Here is a 25148-nt window from a genome sequence, read left to right on the forward strand (position 1 = left end):
GTGATCACGTAAAAACACAAAAAATGGCACTTGCGCATTTCCCTCTCGATCGTCTGCTCGCACCGTGCGGCCACTGTCATCCAGCATACCTGTGAAGCGAGCTAGCAGAATATGGAATATAGTGTACGTGCATGCGAATACGATATACACTCAAACCTCGTTATAACGTAACGGGATATAATGAAGTAATGGATATAACGAAGTGAATTAAATTTTCCTTGAAAGCTCCATTGAGAACCATGCATTTTAAACCTTGTAACAAAATAAAATTGACCGGTAAATGGATATAACAAACTAAATTAGTCTATCAAATAGTCTAGCAAAACAAATGCGACCACAGTGTGTTAAGTATATCATTCTTTGCGGAGCTTGACACTCGTTCGGCACGGCTCTTTCGAAACTCCCGCGCCGACCTTACAGCCACGCCCCACGTGGCCGAGAAAGCCATCCTCCTCACACAGCCAGCGAAGAGGATTGAGGAAGTGAAACTCCCGCGCCGACCTTACAGCCACGCCCCACGTGGCCGAGAAAGCCATCCTCCTCACACAGCCAGCGAAGAGGATTGAGGAAGTGCTCAGCGGGTCACATGACCGAGAAGCGGCACCGCGGTGCAAGGCGATTTCCCTCTCGCTTAACTGGTTCGCACACGGCCTGCCTCCCTGCTGCATGCAGTCGTGGTTTGCACGGTGCACGTGCTCTGCGACCACAGATATCTGCTAACTGCGGTCGCCCGTGTACGGTCACGTCGCCATGGATGAAGGTTCGGGAAAGCACTAACGAAAAACGCTATCGTTAGAGCAAACGGTAGCTATTTTAAAGGCTGTCGACTTGGGGGACGAAGAAATCTCAGGTAGCCCAAGATTTCGGCATTGCGCTAAGCACATTGTCGACCATTCTTGCCAGCCGTGAAGCGATCACAAATGCCATTACCCACAGTGTGAGAGGCAGCTGCAAGAAGCTGCGAACTGCGGCGTTCAAGCCAGTTGAAGATGCTGTTTACAAATGGTTTCTAAACGCTAGAGCGGGGAATATGACAATAAGTGGCGAAATTTTGCAGAGAAAGACTTGGAGATTTGCCTGCATAATGGGCCATGACAGTTTTGTCGCCAGTGCTGGCTGGTTACAGCATTTCAAGGAGAGGCATGACATTGTTAGAAGAACAGTAGTGGGTGAGTCTCGTTTCGTTGATGCCGAGTCGGCAGCGGCGTGGGTGAAAGAGAGTTTTGGCCCAGTGGAAGAAAAATACACCTGTAAGGACATTTTGAATGCCGATGAGACTGGGCTCTTTTTTCAAATGCTCCCTAACAAAACTCTGTCACTCAGGGGTGAGCTGTGCCACGGCGGGAAGCACAGCAAGCAAACAATCACTGTGCACGAACATGGATGGATCGGAAAAGATGCCGGCATTCGTCATTGGGAAAAAGTGCATCATCTTGATGCTTCAAAGGGAAGCGCAATCTGAAGGTGCGATAAGTCTCGAGTAGCAAAGCATGGATGACGCGAGTCTTTTTTTTGCGGAATGGTTGCAGGATGGGACGAGCAACTGCGTGAGCAGAACCACAACGTGTGCCTAATACTAGACAATTGCACGGCCCACCACACAACTGTTGAACTTCGCAATAGCATTGAACTTTTGTTTTTGCCATCCAACTGTACTTCCCTCACCCAGCTGCTTAATCAAGGGATAATTATGTCCTTCAAGGCAGGCTACAGCGAACGTCTGGTTGATCGCGTGCTTTTAAACATCAGTTTGCAGTGAGAAAATAAAGTGGACATGTACATGGCTATTGAAATGCTGCAAGCCGCGTGGACAACTGTTTCCGCTAGCACAATAGGCAACTGGTTCCGACATGCCTTGTGCAAAGTGGCTACGTGCGACTCCATTAGTGCCACGTGAGATGGGACTGTTGTGGACGAAGTTGGAACGTCGTGGAAAGCACTTTATGACACCGGTGTTGTTGCGGCAGTTGGCTCTTTCTAGGATTAGGTCAACGCTGATGCTGATGCGGTGACAACGGAGGAGCCTACTGATGATGCTATCGTCTCAGCTGTCACCGAACAGACTGACGCAAGCGACGACGAAGACGCCGTGGTCTCGTATCCGTTCAACACGCCAACATCGTCACAGGCGCTAGATGTGGTCATCCTCCTATGCCGTTTTTTCGGCGCCCATGACGACGGCGAAAATTGCATAAGCGTGATGGCCACCACCGAAAAGGAAGTTCTTCCCTCGCGATGTCCGAAGCAAAAGAGCATCACAGACTTCTTCTCAGTTAAGTCTAGCGGGCAATAAAATAGCCAGTGTGTGCATTGAGCAATAAAAAATATTTTTCTTGTTTTTTTCCGTCGCACGCGTGTGGTCGCGTAGCGGTACATCGGGCTGCGAGGGGGTTTCCTTCTTTGCATGCTTATAGGCGTGCGCCCATCTGAGCATGCATTGCACTGTTATAATCGATATAACGAAATCATGGATATAACGAAATAATTGCGGCTCCCCTTCAACTTCGTTATAACAAGGTTTGAGTTTGTATGTATATGTTTATCAGAGGGCAGAGGAATCGTTTGATTTCGAATTTGTCGTCATGGCGCCAATATTTTGGCCTGTGAATTGGCTTGCGCCAGTGAAACAGGGGACAAGAGGTGCAATTTCTACCGAGGCTGGGGTGAGTCGACTTCGTGCACTGCAGCTGAGGTGGAGACTGGGCACAAACCAAGCGGAGTTCACTCTCTTCGCTCTGGACGCGTACACACACAGCATGCAGTGGCTGACCAACTTCCTATTGTCGACGAAGAACCTGCGTCTTAAAGAGCACTTACACAGCCATGCTTCTTTGTCTAATAATATTGACAAAGCTATGCCTTCGCGAGCAACAAACATTGCCACAGCTCACATTCATTCTCGACTCCGAGCATAGGCTTAGCAAGGCCAACGGTCTCGGTAGTGATGCTTGCTTTCCAGCGTGAGCTCATTGTTGAGTACTTCTTTTCGCCAGCACGATAAAAACTTGTACACTTATATGATGCTTTTACTCGTGCAACTGGTTTTCTCAACAGCATCGGTGTAAAGAGCGAAAGTGGAAACCATAGAGATTCTCACTATAATACCTAGAGAAAAGTGTGGCGCCACCGTCTATGCGAATTTTTTAAGCCCCGTTGGAGTGCTGGGAATGACAATATATGTGTCTGCGAGGCTCATGTTGGCTGGTGTTGAGCGAGGCTTTGGCTTAAAAGTGAATACGACTGTGTAAATAAAACTTCTCTTAAACGAAACGTTTATATGTGGACCCCATTCACGCGTATTATATGCTAAATGTCCACTCACCTTGACAGCACAACCAAACGGTGAAGGAAAGAAACAGACGACATAAAAGTGGTGGAAAATACGCTCGCTTTGTCTTCTGCCTTCCAAGTTTAGCGGCCATTAGTTACCTCTTATGTTTTGTAAAATTGTACATCAATGTAGAAGGTTCTAGTGTTAAATAAAACATGTTTTTGTGCAATGACAAAAATAAATAGCTTATTACGTATTCTTTTAGTAAAAAATCAATCATTTTAATGGGAATTCAGGCACGTTTTTGAGGTATACAAATTCGAGTCAAGGTTAAAGCTCACATATCCCGTCATTCCCTTGCATCCAGCAGCTCATTAGTGCCAGATTTCCCTCTAGGTATGATTGTAAGAAACTCTATGGTGGAAACGAAGCGGGACGGTTCGCCGAGATGGTCGGTGGCACTGTTCGTTACCTGTGAAATGGCCTGTTATCATGGCTCAATGTCTCGTTGGTGGAATGGAAACGGGCGTTGCCTTGCAAGAATGACACACTTGAACCACCACTTTATTCCATCATGAGTTATTTCACGGCATAAACAGTTTATCCGGTGTTTTTCATTCCACTGGCAACGGCCATATCCACAAATACCAGGGTGATCAGGTCTATCGGGGCGGCTAGGAACAAACCTGCGACGAGCGCCTACCAGTGGTGCTCCTTGTCACGCTTCCGCGCGAATGCAGCTGTTCGGCAAGTCACATCCCAATTCGCGCGATGTGTCCAACACTAAAGTGATGCCATCGAAATGTTGAGTTGTCACACGTTTGGCGCACAGCAGACGAAGCAAATGATTTAAGAAGCGACGTGTTGATGAGGATAGGTTACGAAAACTTGCAGTGGCGCTGCTCGTACCAGGTCATGACATCAGGGTACAATAGGAATAGAAACCAGCTTTTAAAAGCATGCTACTAATAATTTTTCAGGGCACACTCACCCTTACCAGTACGTTTTCTAGGCTCTCGGGAGCTTGGCCTATCATTTGATGAAAAAAAAAAAAAACGATAAGTGAAAAGTTTTGTGTCAGTACCCTTTTAAGGTGTAATGAAGCTAGGAGCTGAAAATGTTTGAGGCAACGCGCTTCATAGGCAAAATGTGAATATAAAGGCGCACAGTATCTTTTGACTGTCTTATAGAAATTGCCTGACAATTTTTCATACACTGGCTCTTGACAAGTATTTTGCTATCGCACATGAAGTTTGTTTTATGTTTTTTTTTTTAAAGAAAGCACCGAGCACATACCGAGAGAAGCTTGCCCTGGGGTGCGTTTCACTCACAACTTGCTTTCAGAAAAGCTGGTATTGAGGCCCAAAAAAATGCGCTTAAGGAAAAGCACCAATGTGGAAAATATACACAAAGAGACAATCTTACCAAATTGCAAAGGAAAAATGAGTGATATTTTTTCAAATTTCGACCTACTCGCACCCTTAAACAGAAAAGTTGTTCGTTCAAACTTCAGGTGGAATGGATTTATGAGCATTCAGATGTGACTGCCAACAACTTTTCTTTTCTTTAGAAGTGTACTGACACGAACTTTCAAAGCTTTTTCGATTGCTGCACTAAGCGATCGGTGTTGAGAAACGTGATACAATTACTATGGCGGCTGGGAAATGATCGAATATATTTTATCACTGCTACCATTAAAAAACACTTTCCCCAATTTTGAGCCTCTCAGTGACTAGTGGCAAATCAGTCATCTGCTTGAGGTGCACATAAACATCGATTGTCGTCCAGTGGGAAATGATTTCTGCAACTTGGGGTGCATTCAGAATCCAAAGCTGAGAAACCTTGACTCATCGGAATAATGTCTATTGCAATGGGGCTGGCCTGCGGATGCTCAACAAGATATACTGTACCGGCAAAGTAAGACATTACATACGTTTTATTTGACTACGGTGTGTGGGGAGCATTGGCACAGCATACCTAGGAAACAAAAGATGACCCTTTTGCCGTGTCTCAAAATTGTGTCAGTACACCTTCAACCTCTAATGCTTGAATTATGAAACTGCCAACGAAAATAAAAATTGTTTTCATTTTCCAGCTTTGCATAGCAACCTTTAAATGATTCCACAGTTAAATGACTAAAATGCACCTTTAATGCATACTTGTATGTATGTCGTGAATTCTTCATATGTCACAGAAGCGAGGATCTCAGAATGAAAAAAAGCATTTCAGAACTGTGCAAAATGTCATGTGCCATGTCTTGAGCACTAACACACCAAATAAACAATATTATTGAAGATGGAGCATGCGCCAGCTATGCGAGAAAGAAAGAACAAGTGAGCCCTTTTGCACGCGCTTTGCGCTCTCCACCATCAGCTACAGAACAATTAGTCCTAGCATAAAATACATTACACAAGATTGCACTAGATTTTTCATGCTGAAAGCTACGTTCCCCGTGAGTACTTGACAGCCGGCATTAAATGCGGTTCACATTCAGTGACTTGCTTGCTTGCAATTTTTTGGTAGTTTGCAAGTGCGTGACATTCGGGAGTAAAGAGTTAACATATGTTGCCTAACAACACAGCTGTAGTGCCTCATTTTTTGGTGCTTGAGAGTGAGTCTGCGCGAACAAATTTAAAGGGGCAACAATCTGCAGCTAATGTTTTTCTTGGCTTGAATTAAAGATGCACCCCTCAAAACTGTTGCTAGCCTACCAAGTGCATCTGTGTATAATGGTCAATCAGCTTGAATTGCCCATTATAAGTCTGCTTCGATTACAGGTCGACCCCCCAATTTGCAACCCCTTCTATGACTCTGAATGCAGCCTCATGCTGCATAACATACCTCAGCAATAAGTTTTTAAGGAAGAGAGAGTGATTCAGAGAAACATCGATTTGCCTCTGGAACATTGCTTATGCGTCGTCATCGGTTGAGAGAAGGACGCAGTCCCAGTCATTATCATCATGTCAGCCACTGCTGCTGCTCACCATCTGAAGGGGTGCTGGCTCTACTGCGATGGCGCATGTGGAAAATGTCATGCGTACCATGTCGGTTGGCAGTCCATACCAGTCATCGTTGACCCATTCATGAAGTTCATGACCCATTTCTTGGACACCTCGAACTCGATTTCCGAGATGCAAATATACTTTGCGACAGTTCATGCTTTTTTTTTTTTTTTTTTTGCTTCAATATCGTGGTAGCACATACTTTGTTTTATGGTAGTGAACAGTCATGAGTAAACAAGTGCGAGGCCCGTACTGAGAGCTAGATTGGACAATTGTATGCGAGGCTTCGATGGTGCGCCTATGCGCCACAGTCAGCATGGGATTAGTTGGAGGAAAGTCTGTGGCACGCGACCAGAACTGTGATGGGGAACCCCCAGAAGATGAGGAGGCATCGCTCCTGGGGAGCACCGTACAAGGAAGGTTGAAGAAAACAGCGTCGCTCTCACTGCGAAGGCTCGGTTAAACAGGATCTGAAGGTGGCTGCATTAGGGTGCCGGAAAGCAGCCGTCACGGTAGTCACCGAGAGACACTCTTCAGACCTGTGGCACCTGGCAACAGCAGTTGATGCTGATGCTGATGCTGATGACCTCTGATGGATGGCGCTTACCACAAAGGGGGATGGGCCAAGAAACGGGCGGCAGCATACTTAAATGAAACTGAACTGAAAATGAAGCCAATCTGAAAGAGTAGCTTAAAATAATACTACCAAAAATTAAAAATGTGTGCTGAGCAAGCGGTCAAACCATCTTTTGTTTTCGAAAGACATAACTACGAATTATGAACTAAAGATCTGAAAAGGTAGTGGTTCACTAGCATGGTAATCTTTGAGTTGCGTTGATGTAATCAAACACAGCAGTTCCCGGGACACCTTCCACTCTTCACCATCGTCACAGGATGGCTGCATTCCACTTGACAGTCTCCAAAGTGCATGTCTACAAGTCGGCACAACCTGCCGAGACTGATGACGACCATGTGACAAGCACTGGAGACAAGGGGATTATCAGGCAGGTGCTGATAATTAGACCGGATGATCATTTCTAGATCGTAACCGACGGACACAATCGGACGGTGAGCGTCACGAGCAAGAGCCCATCGGAAGAAAGAAGACGATGAGGAGCAGACTGAATTCGAAATGGCATGCACACGTGCTCTGTACAGCGAGGCCAGAGGTGCATGTCCCCCGCGGCGAATGGCGCGCGAGCAGTGATGAGCTGGCAGTGCCGATGTGGGCTTCGCAGGAGAAGGTTGCATCGCCAGCAAGTGCACTGGCGACAGAAGGGTCAGGACAGCGACTCGACAACATGTGACGCGACCATCTCGAGAAGTAGACAAAAACCTCGACCTGCTTCGAGGGAGGCTGCTCGGGATGCAGCAATCGTGCACAGCAAGTATCGATGTTCCTGGCGCAAGCCCCCTTCGAAGCCAGCTGCTGAAGACAGTTCCTGGGTGGCCACATCATCGTGCAGCACCGAGTATCGCCTGTGGCCGCTAGGCCCAGCCACCAAGACATCTGCCACGTCAAAAATGACGTAAGGCGACGACGACTGTGGGCAACTATGTAGGCCTGGCGAGGATGAAGACTTTCGTGAAAATCGTCGAGAACCTCAAAAGGTACCTGACATGACAGATCGAGACATTGGCAAGAAGTGCGTCTGCTGTGACAAGTAAGGTCAAGGAGGAGCATTAAAGCTATGGAGTTACCGGACGAAATTTAGGACAGTGTGGTTTGTATGGGGGTTTGTTTGTAGGTTAGCTGTAATTTAGTTTAGAGTTATTACTAGTTGTTTTGTACATTTTGTATGTTTTTGCCCTGAGTATTTATTAAATGGGTTGTGTTGTTAACAGAGTTTTGTCTCAGTCCATCGCCTGCAGCAGCAGCCCGTATCCGTGACAGCGAGGCTTGCCACTTGAAAACAGCGCTGTTACGTTGCCGGCTTAGCGGTGGCATCCTGGCGTCCATTAGGCAGCATTGCAAATCGTGCACACCATTGTTTGCAAGCGAAGGGAAATGCAGAAATGACAAACAGATGTGAGCGCAAAAAGACGCTTTGGGTGCATGTGACTAGTCATGTGGTTTATCGTAGTTTCCCACGTGTCAGCCCACACAGCACAGTCAACTTTGTTGTGAAGCGCGCATATTCTGACAACGAAGCATTTCTGTTGTATGAAAACAAAGCTGCAGGCGTATCGCAGGATATAAAGTCCGCTTTTTTTTTCATAGAGCATTGCTGACTCTCTATTAAAGCTTTGAAATTCTCCTTTTGAAGCCTTTTTACTTAAGCAGATCAGAATAATGTTGCATGGCGGGGATTTTCGTAGTCCGTAGTTTACTTCGTTTCATTATAATTTGGCGATCGTTGCTGCAGATCGCAAAAATGTCTGGCTCCTGAAGTGGCGCACCTGCATTGGGAAATAGCAGTTCCCACACCTCCGCTGCCCCTATGGCTGTTGTTATCGATGTGTGAGACAGCAGTGAGTCTGAGAACGAGCACTTTTTGTCATACTTCAAATGTAAGTCGACCTTATGATTCCGCGTATTTATAAAAAAAAATAGTTTTTAGTCAGCATTATATGGTAATTTGTGACAAGCTCTGCACTCAACCATGTTTTGCTGAAAAATATATTTTCTTTAACTCTTGGGGGGCGCTGCTGAGCGCCCACGATGGCAGACGTGCCTGACCTCGGCTCCTTGTTTTCTTGTCAGTTTGACTAGTTTTTTCGGCTGATAGACCACGGTTCGTTGCCGCAGAAGTGAATGCCAGTTACACGGTGAGCCTGTGTTGCACAGACAGCGTTTTTGGAGAAACTTTTTCTCTTTTTTGTGTGTGTTTTGTGAACTGACTACCCTAAGCCTAGTGAGAAGCTTCGGACTGGCCTAGGGCACAGCTGCCGGAGGCCGCGTTCGCACCGCGTTCGCGCGGCCGTGTCGTGCCTGATGAACCTGTTACGCCCGGCGCGTTTCATGCCGAATCTCAAGACGCCTACTATGAAAACGACCACGGCATGCACAAGCGTTCCAGTGAACTCATGCAATTTCCCGACGCTATCTGACGAAAACGAGACAATGGATGCAACGCAGTCTACATTGTCATCAGAATCGTCTACCGGACCTCGTGTCCACGACACGGCCGCGGGCTCTTCTACCGGCCCCACCGAACTTTTTGACAATGGGGTACAAAATAATAACGCCATGTATTACTTACGCCAAGTGTCGCCGAACAGACTGCACGCCGAACGAGTGAGTTGGCCCCGCTATACTGTTTTGATGCGGCCGCTAAACAAAGTGCATGTGACAGACATTCCGAAACAAGCCCTTACAGGCGCCATAGAGCAAAGCGCTCCGCCAACCTTTACTGCAGAAATGTCGATTCTCCGCTTTGACATAACCAGTAACTGCGTACGGATCACACTTTGTGACGAAGGTCATTTTCGCAAACTATGTACACTCTCGCGCTTAGTGGCAACACTCAATGGTAGCGTGCGAGTAATTGATGTCGACACATCGCCTCTTCAGCCACACGCAGTCGGCAGCTCTCGTGGGTTAATAAAGATCAGACCTGGCCTAACAATTGAGTACATCAAAGCGCATCTGCGTTGTGAACGAACAGGCAACAATCACCGATGTGCGCATGCTCGGTAAAATACAGCTGCTGCTTTTGACATTGGATACAGACTCCTTACTGAAACGCTTGGTGTTTGAATATGAAGTCATCCGTGTCCACAAATATCGGCCTCGCCCGGTCGCATGCTACAACTGTCATCGTTTGGGCCATGTTGCCAAATACTGTTCCTTCCCACCAGTATGCCGAGACTGTGGCAAAGCTCCGCATGAGGTCGACCCAAACTGTAGGCAGTTTCCTCATTGTCCTGAACGAAATATATCTGAATCAGCCCTTCCTCGCAACACTAATGATTCATCATCTACGACATCTGCCACACAGCCCACCCCTCCGAAGCCTCGGAAAGTAACCTGGGCTCAAAGAGCCGCTTCTTCCGATTTGACTCAGCTTATCAACAGCCTTCGCCAAGAAGTACAGGAATTACGGCAGGAAAATCAGAGACTTCGCGACCTCATGCTGGACCAAAAGAAAAGGAATCGGTCCCTCACGCCAAGCTGCAGTCGGTCTCGAAATAAAAGAAAGAGCCGTTCTCCGACACGTCGTTCTAAACCGGTCACAGACAAGGACTCCGCCTATTCTCATATTATTGGGCTTTTGCGACAAGAACGGGCTCAAGAATCTAGTAAACTGCAGCATGCGATTCGGTCGGAGATGGTTAACACTCTAACACAAGCCCTTGACACCATGCAAACTCGGTTTCAAAATATGTTTGATGAACTGTAGCGCAATGTCCTTGCTGATGACAATAAGCGCCGCAAACCAGGGCCTTCCTCATGAGCTCTTTCGCTCAGGGGGTGCAGTGGAATTGTCGTAGTTTCAATCAAACGTACTCCGCTATCCGTAATTATGTTCAAAGGCATCGCCCCTTGTTCCTTCTTCTCCAGGAGACGCGCGGCATGTGCTCGCTTCCTGGTTACCGTGCTTTCCAGACACCAATCATAAAACATAAGCGGCAGCTTCCCAAAGGCCAGGCAGCGCTTCTGGTGCGTAATGACTGCCCAGCCACTCAATTAGACATTCCTGATCTCAGTTCTAATGCTCGCTAAATAGTAGCTGTTAAAATTTGTCCTCCTGGCCAAAAGCCAGGAGGACAAAAGCCGTCGACATGCAAAAAGCGTTCGATAATGCCCACTATAACGCTATTCTTGAAGAACTAGCTAAGCGCTACCCAAGTCAGCGTGCGCAGACATGGATTCGAAATTTCGTTGCTGCTCGGCCCATTCGCTTAAGCGGTGCATCACCTGTATGGAGCCCGAAGACTTACTACTTGGACAGAGGTGTTCCACAGGGATCTATCTTAGGACCGACGCTATTTAATCTGGCCATGAGCAGGGTAGCAGAAAACTTTGAACGAGACACCACGGATGCGCCATCTACGCCGACGATATTACTATATGGACAGAGGCAGTGGATTATTCTGACAAAGAATCAATGCAGACTGAGCCGCAGGCAGCCCTCCTTAGTTTAGAGTCAGCTCTTAAGGAAGTAGGCCTGCAGCTGGCTCCACATAAGACAGAACTTGTAAGCATAGACGGCAAGAATCGCCCCAACCCGAAAATGTGTATCTCACTCCATATTGGATCACACACTATACAATCCAAAAACGGACAAATCACAGTTTTAGGTTTACCAATAGCCAGCTGCAACGGCCCACAAAAGTGGGTACGTGGACTGTGGCAGGCATGGCCAGCCACGTTACATATAGGTCGTCTGTCCAACCAATACGGAGGTGCATGACAACAAGCCTGTCGCACTCTCGAAAGAGCTGCGGTTGTTGAAAAGATTTTGTATGGCGCACCCATATGTACATTCTCGCCAACGGACGTCCAAAATTTGGAACGCCTTCATCGGGCTACTCTCCGTACCATCACGGGGCTCCCTAAACACACTAAGATATCCGCCCTTGAAAGTGCAGGGGGCTTTCCCCCTCTGCAAGACGTCATCCGTGAAGCCCACACTCGACACCACATCCACCTGGAAAACACGCCACAAGGTCGTGGCCCTCTGGCCTGGGATTGTCAGCGGCATGATGATGCACCTCTTCTTAGTCAGTCCTTGCCTCCATGGGAAACTCTAATAGCCTCTCGACTGTTCCGTCGCCCCATATCTCGTTACAATAATACTGCCCGCCAGTTTCTTGCCACGCGACAACTAAGGGAAGCGAGCTTAGATATCATCGACATATACACGGACGCTGCCATTACCTATGACGAAGCTTGTACAGCATGGATCTGCGCGCAGACCACCGAGTACACTGGGGCCTACAGGTGCCATCTACCGAACGGTACCCCTATGCATGCCGAACTACTTGCCATATGGGGAGCCACTGCAAGCCTCCAATACACTATACAGAAACCCCTTCGTGTCTTTACCGACTCGCACACTGCCTACTCGGAAATATTTCGCCCAGCGTCCGAGGATGCTACAGCTGCTGCTATTCAAAGCATCATTCTTAGGCATGGAAAAGCCGAGAGGCCAATAGAAATTATCTGGACGCCGGGTGTGCCCGGGAGCAATACGGCGTCACACGCCGCTGCTGCTTCCGCAGGTGGGTCGACCAATCTTTCTCTGCCCCCACCCCTCAGACCCTCAGAGTGAACTCGTATGAGCTCCCTCGGTAGCCACAATTCACTACGTACGCACGTACGTCCCTGCGCATTGCTTGTCAAAAACGCATTGCGGAGGTTACCCCACCAGTCCTATTTTCCAGCAAATGTAGGCTTTCACGCTCCCAAGAAGTCTTCATTAATAAAGTCTACGCGAATTCTGCATACACACCATACTCTTTAGCCAAATGGCGACAACCGGACATTGCGACAGTGACGTGCAATCACTGCGGGCTGCGTTGCCGCGCAGACCTTCACCACTTACTGTGGCAGTGTTCCGCATTTGAAAAAGGGTGAATGGCCATACAAGCTATGCAAACCACAAATTATCGTGAAGCGCTCCTTACGGACCCGGACACGTAGTTATTATTTGCCCAATATGGAAGTCAGAGCGGCCTGATCAGAGTGGTTTAGGGGGTCCGACAAACTACAGTACTGACCCTATACCGCCTCAGTACCAGTGACGGTGAATACAATAAGTGTAAAACCCGTGACACTGTGAACTTGTAGTGTAGTTAGAAAGTCCTGCTTATCCCCACAGAGGTCCTGTGCCTCCCTATTTTTTTTCGATAAAGGACTTTCCATCCATCCATCCTTTAACTCTTCTTTCTTGTTTTCAATAATGACGATATTCTTCACAGGAAAGAATAAGTATGGAAACATATTGGGAGTGTCGAGAGAGTGTTGCGGGTTAACATTGCTCTTAACATAACTTTGCAGCAGGGAGGAGACACAAACAGGTGCCTTATTTTTCCTCTTCTGTAATAAATAGACACTTATATATATCAAGTCCAGCTGCACAAATAGCAAAATGTTGGGTACAAAGCGAATTTGAATATTTAAGTGCAAGTGTGAATAGAGTGGAATATTTCCACAATATTTTTCAAATAGTTTGAAGCGAAATTGAGCAGAAAAAAATTTGTTGAAAGTTAAAGAGGATTCCTAAGCATATTCTAATGAGATAGCAACATGAAAGGGTTTCTTTTGGCTTGGGTGGTGCTTCACTGTTGTCTTACCAAGATTGAGGCCATTCAGAGGCCAAATTGTATTTATGTTCATGATTTTGTGCAACCAAAGTGTTGCCAACAATACATTACAAGTGAAAGGCAAAAGTGCCATTTCCTCAGCCTCTCTTCATCTTTCTGTGAAAGCCCAACTGACAAGAGTCTGCAGTTCCAAATCTACCTTGTACTATATAAGAACATCGGAAAGTTTTTATGCTAAAATGACTGATTTTCCAAACTTCCTGCCCGAATTTCAGGTCCAGAACAACATTAATTGAGCCCTCATCTCTGCCACATTTATCATCTTCATGTTGGAACCAGCGTTTTCTAGAGCTAGTCCATATGTGACCATAACAGAGCTTGATCACCAGCTTTGTCACGATACCAAAGTGTGATGGGGTGAAGCATATCGAAAGTCCGAAGGGGGCATATCTAATCAGACGTTGACTGTGTTTGTTTTTGGGCAGGTGAAACACTAGTTCAAATAGTAAAACTCCAGAGCAAATCAAATCGATTAGCCAACACTGTTCGAAACATATTCGAAGTTTCGAATATTCACACATCCCTAATATCAAGCTTTAGACTAGCGCGAGCCGACGCCTTGAAAAGGTCACCTGTCGTCTTATTCTTTTACGAGCCAGAGGTGCAGATGTAGTTCAGCATCAGTACAGTTTTTATATAATTCATTTTGTGGACATCATTTCATTTGTGTCTAATTTGTAGATGGGTTACAGTAACGCTTGTACTGAATCAGAGGCTGGGTGGTACGCTGACAAAGTGGTGAGTGCACCAAAACAATGTGTGTTGTTTTTTTGCAGTCCTTGTCTGCATGCACTTATTACTTTCAAAAAGTATTGTCCCTAATTGTTTTGGAACTGACTGACCTTGCATTGAGCCTGATGACTGCTAGTCTTCCATTTTATAATAATATCGAGTGCACGACTGAGGAGAGGCCTCACATTCTCTTGCAGATGTTGGCCTCGAGATCACAGACCTTGACCGAGACGTGTCCGAAAAGCATGGCGGGGCGCCCCCTCCCGATTACGAAGACCAATGGTCCCCTGATGTTGCCCTGCGGGTGGATTTAGCCATGTTGGCCCAGGTGGAGGCACTCGAGCAGAGGCTTTTTGGTGCCTGCATGGAGGTCAAGGTAAGTCTCTGCTGACTGGTTGGAAAAAACAGAGTTGAGTTGTTGCTGCTTAAATTGCTCTCCCGTGCTAGACTAATATTTAAGGCCCAGGTATTAGAGGTATCAGTATGATCTAAAGGCATGTGTGAGTTGTCTGACTACTGAATTGACGCCCTGCAACGTCAATAAAAAAAGGTATACAAAAAGGCAAATAAATATGTGAAAATAGTGCCATTACAGTCCAATAGAGTGCCATTACAGTCCCTGCTCTGCAGCAAAGCTTAGCTCAAGAATAGTATCTAAAAGGCTTTTTCAGCCACTTATCTTGATTGGCTTGAAATAAATTCTTTTTTGTTTTTGTGTACATGGAGGAATATTTGCGTATATTGGGTTGCTTATTGGCCACTGGAAGCTGTTGCTCCTGCGCAGCGTCTACAGCTTGCTCGACAGTCCAAAGTTGGTCTGACAGTCTGATCTGAGAAGCGGTAAGGCAGAAGGCACTTGTCGCAATAATATTCTAATTTGACAGTGGAACTCACCTGCTTGGACCACCAGAACGTGCCCTGGGAGGCATAGGTCTTGCTTAGAGGACGGTTGCGATGCCAAACAATTTTACTGAAACGAGTGACGAACCTCTAACGCGATACACAAGCATAAACTTTATTTACACTTAGCTTGGAAAGGAAGTTGTGGTAAATGATTGGTGAGCACCCTTGAGCGATAATGCGATCCCTTTACGCCCCACTACAGCCAGCTGCAACGCTTCAACCATCGGCGTGACCAACGTGCTTTCAGACTGGCTTGGCTGGAGCTTGCCTTGGTCAGAAGTTACCAATGTTGCCAGTCACAATTTAAAATAACTGTGGCATTAGCGTGCAGAGAGAGGCATGGTCAAGTTTCTCATCAGCCCGTGTCCGCACGGCAAAAGTACATTTCATGCGGCCAATTTCGAAGAAAAAGTGAAATAATTTCGTCTACTGTTGCTGATAGTCTGTTGTATTGTGGTCCGTTAAAACTGTACATCTCACCATCTGGTGAAGTGTACGTTAAAACGTACACCTCACCGTCATCGGTAGCTACAAAACCTGTGATTTGAGGTACGACTGGCGTCGCATGAAACGTGAACAGCAGCAAGTCTTAGAAGCGGTATAGTGACATCCAGTTTGACAGCAATGCGCATACTAGACGGTGTGCCTTATGCCATCGCAAATGCTTGCCGCTGTTTGCCTTTTATTTCATGCTGATGGCATACCTAGGCATTGTGGCGCTTCGACACTGCGTGACGTGAACACTGGCATCTTCAAGCTGCAGTGTCTGTCGGTGAAGTGAGGTGTCGCGTCGCAGTTCTGTCTGAACACGTTCGGAATGGGATAAGGAAACCCATCGTAAATATATAGGGACTATGCAAAACATTCCCATTGAGTTGTACTGATATTAAACTCTCATAATTTTATATATTTCGCTATTTCAATGAAGTGAACTGACGAACGAGTGTGTAGCCCTAGATGGCACTCATCATGCTCGGTGCTTTGCGCTGCCGCAGTAGCGCACAATCCTTTCAGTCGGCGAGTGAGAACCGCAATTTTCCTGATGTGTTTCATGTTATCACCATCGTAATGTAAGAGGGGTGAAGCAAAGTCATAAATGGCATAAGCAGCATTACTAAGTTGACAATGTAGGCGCAAAAGAGTTACACTGACAAAGCCAATTCCTCATTTCATCCGCGCAGGAGTGCAGTCAGGCGTAGCGTTCTACACTTTAGTATTCTGCATGTTGTTGTTTTTTCTTCCTCGTTAAAACTTTCAAATGCCTTCAAAATTATTCATTTGAGAGCTTTGATTCTGCATAGGTGCCATGCCTTCGATAAGAACATCAACGAAAGGTTGGTCCCACATATAATAGACGTACCTTCTTTCGCTCACTATCAGGCGCTGCACGTTGGTTGTAAAAGGGAACACCGTTGGGTTGCTGCATTCACGACATAGTCCACCAAAACATGTGCTTTGTGTGCGCCCGCGTACAGTTTCGTCTGTTCCGCCCGACATAAGAAACGGTGTCTACCAGGTAGTGCTGCTAATTTGGCATAAGGTCTCTTTAGCCTCTGCAGTGCCCCATTTTAGGTAAGACAACCATAAAACACCAGCTGAGCCGAAAGAAATGCTTTTATGTTGCTATCTTGTAAGAACATGTGTAGCGATCCTCTCCAACTTTTTTTTCTGCAATTTCGCTTCAAAGTATTCGAAAAATATTCAACAAATAGTACATTTGATTTGCACTCGAATTTAATTATTCAAATTCGCCTTGCACGCGCAACGTTGCTATTCACACAGCCCTAGTTACTGCATATTTATCATGATATACTGAAGTTGCACTGAGTTATGCATATAACCAATTTAATAATTATCTTTAATTAAATATAATTCAATTGTCTCAAATAAAATTTCAATAATATCTTTTTTTTTTTCAAATGATCTCTACAAAAAGAGTAAAAATAATGAATGCCTTCGCACAATTTTTCTATGACATGACTACCTCTGGGTATTACAGGGCCAAGTCCAGCGAGGGGAGCCTGAATAGAATGTTAGCTCGGGTTTGTCTTTTCTACGTTGCAAATGTGCGTCATTTCCGAAGGAGATTTGACATCGGGCTTCGAGAAATATCAATACTGATCTCAAAAATTGCTCACATCTACAGTCCAATTCCTAAATGTAGTTCTCACAGTGATGTTTCAACACATGGTAGAAAAAAATTTATTTTTTAAAAAAAGACGGTCATGTGCAGGCTGGGTCAGATGTCCATAGGCTGAATACTTATAACCCTGGTATATGTGACTCACACGACCGAGAGTCCTCTTTCTTTTATGGCTCTTTTCATATTCATCTGTTGCTCTTCTGGAACACGCTATGAGCCATGCACTGGGGAAAGAGGGTGGCGAGGCAGCTGTGGCTCGTTGTTTGCTCCCACTGCCAATCTGTGATTGTGCAAGCATTGAGGGTCGAAATGGGCATTCGTGCTCCCCAATGTTCTTAAGCATAAATCTATCGGCGTAGCCCAAGTTTCATTTCCGATGTTAGTCATTGCACTACACTCAAACCTCGATATAAGGAAATATTATGACAAAGTAAATGAAAAATAGTCTGGCAATAGATTTAGTGTTAAGAATAAACCTTTATAACGCACTTATTTTCTTGTAAGATGCCACTCTGTTATAATGAGGTTCAAGTGCTGAGATGTCATTTTATTTTTGGTTCTATGCAGCACTGGCGACCCCCACCAAAGGTATCAGACGACCAATCAATACAGTACCGTCCATCCTGCGTGCTGCTTAACAAGAAGCTGCTGGCGACGTCTGATGACGATGATGAGGAAGAATCCAGCGCATCTCAGACATCTGGTGCATTGTCACCTGATGATGGCAAGGACAAAACAGAGGACGACACTGAGGGTGCCGATGCTACTGAGGAGGCGAATGGCAGTCAAGCAGATGCTGATATCACTATCGAGGATGCAGGTGCCAAGTTGCCGTCATCGCTGGATCACCAAGACGATGCTACTGCAAGGTCTCCAGTCGCCAACGGCAGCTCAAAGCAGCCCAGCTCTACTCCAGAGGACAACTATGTGAATCCCGTCCAAGTGGCAAAAGAACGGCTTCTGGGTGTTGAGGCAGGCATTGAGAGGCGGTACCTTCGTCCGCCACTGGGGACTAGGCAAGAATGCTCTTATTATATCATTAGTTACAGTGAAGAAGCAGATGTGACCATTGTTTTTCGTTATTAGTTGCTCAGCATTCACGGCGTAACTTTTACTTCCCTCAGTAGGGATGGTACTACAGTCGAACCCCGCTACAACAAAACTGAAGGGGTGCGGAAAAAATTTTTTTCAAGTGAAAATTTTGTTATAGTGAAATCGAAAAAATATAGCTGATCTGATCTAGCAAAACAAAGGAACGCTTATTCTCAAAATTCTAAAAATGTCCGCTGCTTCCTATTCTTTCCCAGCAATGTCGGGACATGATTGTCACCCATGCATAGCGATGCTGATGCCATGATGAAAAGCATGCTAAAACAACGCCTAAAACCATCTTCGTGAACGAACCAAAAAGTTGCATTAACAAGTTAACACCAGCAGCTGTCCCCCGTCACAACGCAGAGATGGCAGCACGGTATCGTGGAGCGGTGACTTTTGCCTTATTTTATACCATTCTTATCACCCATCACTCATGGCTAGCAGATTTTGTTGATAATGCGGACAAACAGCCGCTCTGATCAGTTAACACATGAGCCAAGCGCCAACAAAATGATAAGCATTTGAATTGGAAAAGGCATCATTTCACAAATGCACCCAGCAGCTGGGTGAAGGAAACCACAATCTAAGCAACTGAGCTTCAGCTTCGGATCATTTGCGGCTATACAGTTAGCTCAATCTTCAACATTTTGATGCGTTTTCAGAACCTGAAAATACGTCGTTGAAGTCTAAGACACGCGTTGGCTCCACCAGAAACCACCGCTGTTCAGCAAGCATGGGCGCCGCCATCGCCCGATAGTGCTGGCAGTGAGACTGCTCTGTTTTTGTCACTGGCAAGGGTGGGCACAGACCAAGGGTGGTCTTGAAAGTGGTCTAAGTGGAAAATTCACCACCGTGGTTTGTGAACCACAGGCTGGTGATGTCTTTGAGGTAAAATGGGACATACTCCAATTTCAAGGGGTTGTCCCATTTGTTGGCGGCACTCACCTTTTCAAACAGCAGCAGCCAGTCTTTCACATCTTGGTCCACGGTGCCGCTGAAGAAAGGGCATCCCGTTAGCGCAAGGCGGTAAGCACGATGAGAGTAGTAGAGATTGGGGCCAAGCGTTGCTGGGCGGTGCCTTGCCCGGTGGTTTGGTCAGGCATTGTCGGCGCAGTGGGCCGCTTCCCGCTTCGAAGTTCTTCATTTAGATACCCAGCACGCTTCCACCACTTTGCAAGAAGGTTTATTAACGAAGCCTGGTAGTATGCAGACAGTCGGTACAGAGAGAAATAGTCTAACGGGTTCGACGCCACAGCTTGTGCACACCACTTGTGCTTCGCACTAAGAGATGGTCCCACTGGTGATTGCCTTGCTAATTCACCCCTACAAAAGTAATTTAAACGTAATACCAAAAGAAAGGGAAGTGGTTGAAAAGATTATGTGCCACCGACAGGACCCGAACGCATTATTTGAAGGTTGCAGGTTCAAATCCTGGCGGAGGCTAGTCATCTTCTTGTAAACTTTTCTTTGTTTCCGTTTAGATTACAATTACTTCTAATGACACCCCCCACAATTCTCTTCCATCATAGTCTGTTAGTTTGAATTGATGTTGCATTTATAAGAAAAAACTTGCTTTTGAATTCAGACTTGTTTCCTTCAGAAGGCACTATGAGAATGTTACAGAACATGCTTACTAGTTCTTTGCACCCATTACATTGCTTTTTTTTTCTTTATTTCCTTCAGAATCCACTATGAGAATTTCACAGTAAATCCTTATTAGTTCTTTGCATTCTTCTTCCCTATTTATTATTACTATTTATAGGAAAGGATCGACAGTAAAGCTGTGCGAATGACAAAATTTTGGGTGGAAAGCGAATTCGAAGATTGAAGTGCGAATGTGAATGAAATTCAAATAGAATGTTTTTTAAACATTTGTAGGATATGTTTTTAATACTTGTGTGTGCACATTCCAGAAACACTTCCAATAGCTTGTTTCAAAGGTCACGCTGCACACTAATAACTGCATGTGCGCCACCAGAATGTGTGTTACGCCTATTTCTGGACATGCGTAGTGGATTGAAATCTGGGAACTTTATAGGAATAGATATAAAGAACAATATCGAATATTTTGTGCTTTGCATTAATTGAAAGCACGTGAATGATGGGAGCACGTTGACAGTTCTTTAAATATACTTTATCCATGGATCTTCATTCAGAAGAGCTTTTTCGTAATTCCTTTCACCAGCAGGTTCGCGTTTGTGATCACTGTTTCGGTAAATACCTCTAAAAGGCCCTGCTCTTTCAAGCTTGTGAGTGCTAGGGTCCCGATTCTCAATTGCTTGCTTCCTTATTTAAAAATGTCATCTCATTAATAATCGTGTGCCTCCAAATCAGAGCAGTTAACCATGTTACACGTCCACCTATTACTTTCCAGGGTCAATAGTCGCTGGCACATGCTATCCTAAGGCATCATGACACTGCTCGTAAACTTGCTTTACTTGTTTACTTTGTGTTTAGAGAACTGACCCCACAAAAACCACTTCGGCATCTCGAGTGGCCATATTCTCTTTAACCAGGTTCTGTTCACTTGAGCGAGGTGGGGTGGTAAAAAGCTGCTGGCCTTACTTCGTTTAATAATGCAATTTGTTAGTTTCACTTAAGCTCTTTGCAATAAATGCAATGCTAACAAACTTTATTGTTGTATGATGTGAGGTCTAACGTCATCCGCAAGGAGAGCTAGCGGCAAGATCACCATTTTGAAAGTTCGCGCACTTGCCTCCCGCGCGGAACCCTTGCTGCATATGCTGTGTTCTAGATCCACACATCGAGTTGGATGACTAGAGACTCCAGGAACACCTCTTGCATGCCAATGCACCGTACATCACGAACGGACCTCTAAAATGATGTAACGATGATGTTGCCGCCTTATCGTTTAAGGCTCAGTGCCTGCCGTCTGTGATGCCTTCCGAAGTAGTGCGCCTGCCACAACCTTGGCCCCCCCTCCCTAGTACACAGGGTGACGTTATTGCATGTGCCCTCCGTGCAATCAAGATAGGTCGGCTCTTGTCATTTCTGCTTCAGCTGCGTTCGCAGCCCCCACTCGCACGCTGCTACGCACGTGTGACGCGTGCCAAGTGCGAAGGATGTTATTGATTTGGACATTACACAAAAAGGGATGGCGATGGCGAAAGCCAGTTGAGAGTGTCCGTATAATTGCTATCACAATAGAAACAAAATGGCTTTTGCCTTCGAGTCATCTGAGGTAAATGCATAAGGTATATCCTGTAAGGTTGTGTTTCTTTTTTTCTTCTGCTTTCTAAAGGACACTAGGGTATCTTTGGTGTACAGACAGTATGCCCTAGTCATATACAACTTCACTGCAAAAAGGACAAGGAAGTTTGTAAACATGTGGTCCACCGTTGAACTTACTTTCTGACGCATGCGTGGAAGCCCTATTCAAGCAGATCTCCATATCTGGGCAACCTGCGCAATTGCGAACGATAGTCTGAAAGCACTGGGAGAATGTTCTTGCGCCAACAGAGAGAGGCCTCAGGGAGAGGGAAGGGAGTGTTGGAGGAGTTTAGCTTTATAAGGCTAGCCAAATGACGTCATGTTACGCCCAGCAAGTAATCGATCGTAAAGAAAAAGAGCCTCTCTTTCTCCTTGGAGTTGTATATGGGCATGCATTTTGGGCAGTGTGCTGAGTCTTTAGCAATGAAGCATTGCTGTACTTTGCAGCATGTCTGATGATAACTACGTAGATGTATTTAGAATGTTATTTCATAAAGTACAATTTTATTGAACTGGTATTCTGTTTATTTGCTATGAAGATAATCGCTAAACAAGTTGTTCGCGAATGACCAACTACATGACTCCCTTACTTTTGCTAAAACATGTTGCTATGTTGATTTGCATCCATATTTTTGCCTCAGTGAGTGAAAGGTGTGCTCCTAAGATGATTGGCTTCATGAGATTTGCAATGAATCGAAATATTTCTAGCTCTTCACAAGGGTCCCAAAATTATTGAGGTCCTCGAATGTACAGTTGAGTCCACTCATAAGAATACAAGTTTTAACAATATATCAGATATAACAATGGGCAGCTGTGCTACCATCAGCTTTTCATAGTATTCTATGGCAAAATTAACCACTTATAATAATGCTGTTATGGTGCAATACCGGTTACAACAATTGAATGTGGGCACTGGAACCAACCTTGAATGAAACAAAAATGCAAAAACGCTGTGACAATGCCTCCCCAAACCCGCCTATTACACAAAAGTGCACTTGGCCTGGCACACTGCGAGTGCGTGCCGAAAAGGCTTGCATGCGACGCGGAGGAGGGTCTCTATGGGCAGTCCATTCTAGGAGTGTGCCGGCTGTAAAAAAAGCACCGGGGCGCCTAAGCTGCTTCACCAGCAGCGCTGTGTCCACTGTGCCGCTCTATGTAAGGTGGGCTTTGCTGGGGATTCCAGTGAGGCGTATGAGGAAGGACCTGATGCTCCTGTCAACACAGAAACTTTGGTCGTCGGTGAACGGTGGTGATAGAGACGCGTCGAGACTTAAGGAGTTCATGTATGCCGACGACACAGTAGCAACTGGTCACCGACGAGGTGATCCTCGTTGCGGTCACATGCGCAAAAGACTACAACAGTGAGGACAAAGAGGAACCAAAACCCGTGCAGCTTGTGTCGCATCAGGGAGTGTTGCATATGATAGACTCCATGCGTGATTTTGTGTTTGCTAAAAAGATTCCGCTTGGCCACGCGCAGCCGAAGCTGACTGCGTACGGTTTTCTACCTGCTAAAAAGTGAAAAGTGTAAGCAACTTGACCCTTATATGTGCTCTTGTTTGTAACGTTTTCTTTGTTAATTTCAGCAAAGCCTGCTTATAACAATGATATTTTCATGGCACCTCAATATTTTTGTAAGTGGACTCGACTGTGAATGCAACTTGCTTCTCCGCTGCTCTCCAGGTCTTCACAGTGCTCCCATATGCAAAGTTATCTGCTCCAAAGTTCCTCCATAGCAGCAAGTTGTCTTATGAGGCAATACATTAGACAAATTGTATTTTATTTGCTCCAACCAAAGTGCTGCTGACAACACTCTGCACGTGTAAGGCAAAGACGGTATTTTCTCAGCTTTTTTCAACTTCTGTGGGAGCTGATGTTGCGGACGAAGGTGTGCTTCCTTTGAGTTCAGAGCTCCAAATCTGCCTAGTAGACATGAATGTGTGACATTTTTGAAGGTAAACATTTTTGGCCTCTATTTTTTTCAGGCCTCCTGCCCTAATATCAGGTCCAAACTGGCATTGATTGAGCCACAACGATCATTTCTATGTTGGAAGGAGCGTTTTCTCGCGTCTATACATTTGCAAACGTCGCAGAGCCTGAAAGGTAGCTTTGCTGCAGTACAAAAGTATGGCGGGGTGAAGAATGTAGAAAATCTCAAGAGGCCACTGCTAATTTGACGTTGAGTGCATTTGTCTTTGGGAAGTTTGAAAAGGGAAATTGTAGTGTGAATCAGATAGAACTCCAAACACTATTAAAAAAAATATTCAAAGTTTTAAGTGTTCGCACACCTCCTACTAGACAGTACATTTACCAGATCACTTTCATCATTGCATAAGATGGACATTGCTTCCAGAATTTGTGCCCAGGCCTTTTCTTTGAGCATGTGCTTGTTAATTTGTTCATTGCCTTTGAATATAAACCAGCAATGGCTGAATTTTCCAGGTATATATCAACCCATTGTATATTGTGGTGATTTGTAATGAATTCTTGCCAGTGGGAGCAGCCTGCCACAGATCGCCAATGCCAGCAGCGGTGGCAGTAGCAGTGGTGGCAACAAAGCTGAAGAGGAGGTGGCCGGCAAAGGTCCAGGCGAGGAGGATGAGGAGCCAGTGTTGCCCCCAGGGCTGGTGCGGTGGCGGGAGGCTGTGGCCGCATGCCAGACAGCTGCTCAATTGGCCATGTGTTTCAGCCAGCTGGAGGCATGCATTGCCTGGGATCGCTCCTTCATGAAGGCGGTGAGTGTGTGTTTCAAGCATAATTTTTTGTGCGAGTTGCACATTTTGATAGTACTATGCCAGCATTCCTAACTTGATATTACCAGTGTGTGTGTGTGTACACACACACACACACATATATATATATATATCAGACCATTTTCACTGGCACATATGGGTTTGGTATGTTCGTATTGTTTGATGTCTGTTGTTTGACCGTGATGATTTTTATGTTAGGGTGACTGCTGTATTACTAAATTGTGCATCAGCTGGCCATTGAAAATAAAATCAATACAGTAGGCTCCTGTTAAATAAAACCTGAAAAGTCTAGGAAAATGTGTTACATTTAGCAGGAGTTGATAAAACGGGGGTGAAGCTCTCATGTGCAATCATTTATAGGCAGATTAAACAGTTTCTTTTAACCACAGTCTACTGTATTTTACTGCGTTATTTATGCCTGACTTGTGTATGGTTTCTGTATTGACTTGTGAAGACACTATCCTTGGATTGCACTGCCATCAATATAATCTAGGGCATAAACTCTGTTCAATGCAGTTGTGGTGCACTTACATTCAACTGGTAATCCTAAGAACTGCTGCAGCAGCCTGAAAAAGTTTTCTAAATGAATGGTGTCGTCTTGGTGAAAATGTCTTTCTCTGTTTCTCCTTCTTCAGAGCTGTCAGTTTTGCCACAGTGGAGACAATGAGCAAATGCTCCTGCTCTGCGATGGATGTGATAAGGGCTACCATACTTACTGCTTCAAGGTCAGTATTGCGTCCTTCATC

General features: G+C 45.6%; 1 protein-coding gene across 13 annotated transcripts in view; it reads left to right on the forward strand.

Moving 5' to 3' along the window:
• Positions 1–25148, forward strand: part of LOC119171617 (bromodomain adjacent to zinc finger domain protein 2B) — a 247304-nt gene that overhangs the window by 179264 nt on the left and 42892 nt on the right. For all 13 annotated transcript variants that reach the window (XM_075892168.1, XM_075892166.1, XM_075892165.1 and 10 more), the window contains 4 exons: positions 14475–14653; positions 17891–18339; positions 24144–24384; positions 25038–25127. In XM_075892168.1, the coding sequence (XP_075748283.1) occupies positions 14475–14653; positions 17891–18339; positions 24144–24384; positions 25038–25127 (959 nt within the window). The remainder of the gene's footprint in view (positions 1–14474; positions 14654–17890; positions 18340–24143; positions 24385–25037; positions 25128–25148) is intronic.

Source organism: Rhipicephalus microplus, chromosome 4 (genome assembly GCF_043290135.1).
Source record: "Rhipicephalus microplus isolate Deutch F79 chromosome 4, USDA_Rmic, whole genome shotgun sequence".
Classification (NCBI taxonomy): Eukaryota; Metazoa; Arthropoda; class Arachnida; order Ixodida; family Ixodidae; genus Rhipicephalus; species Rhipicephalus microplus.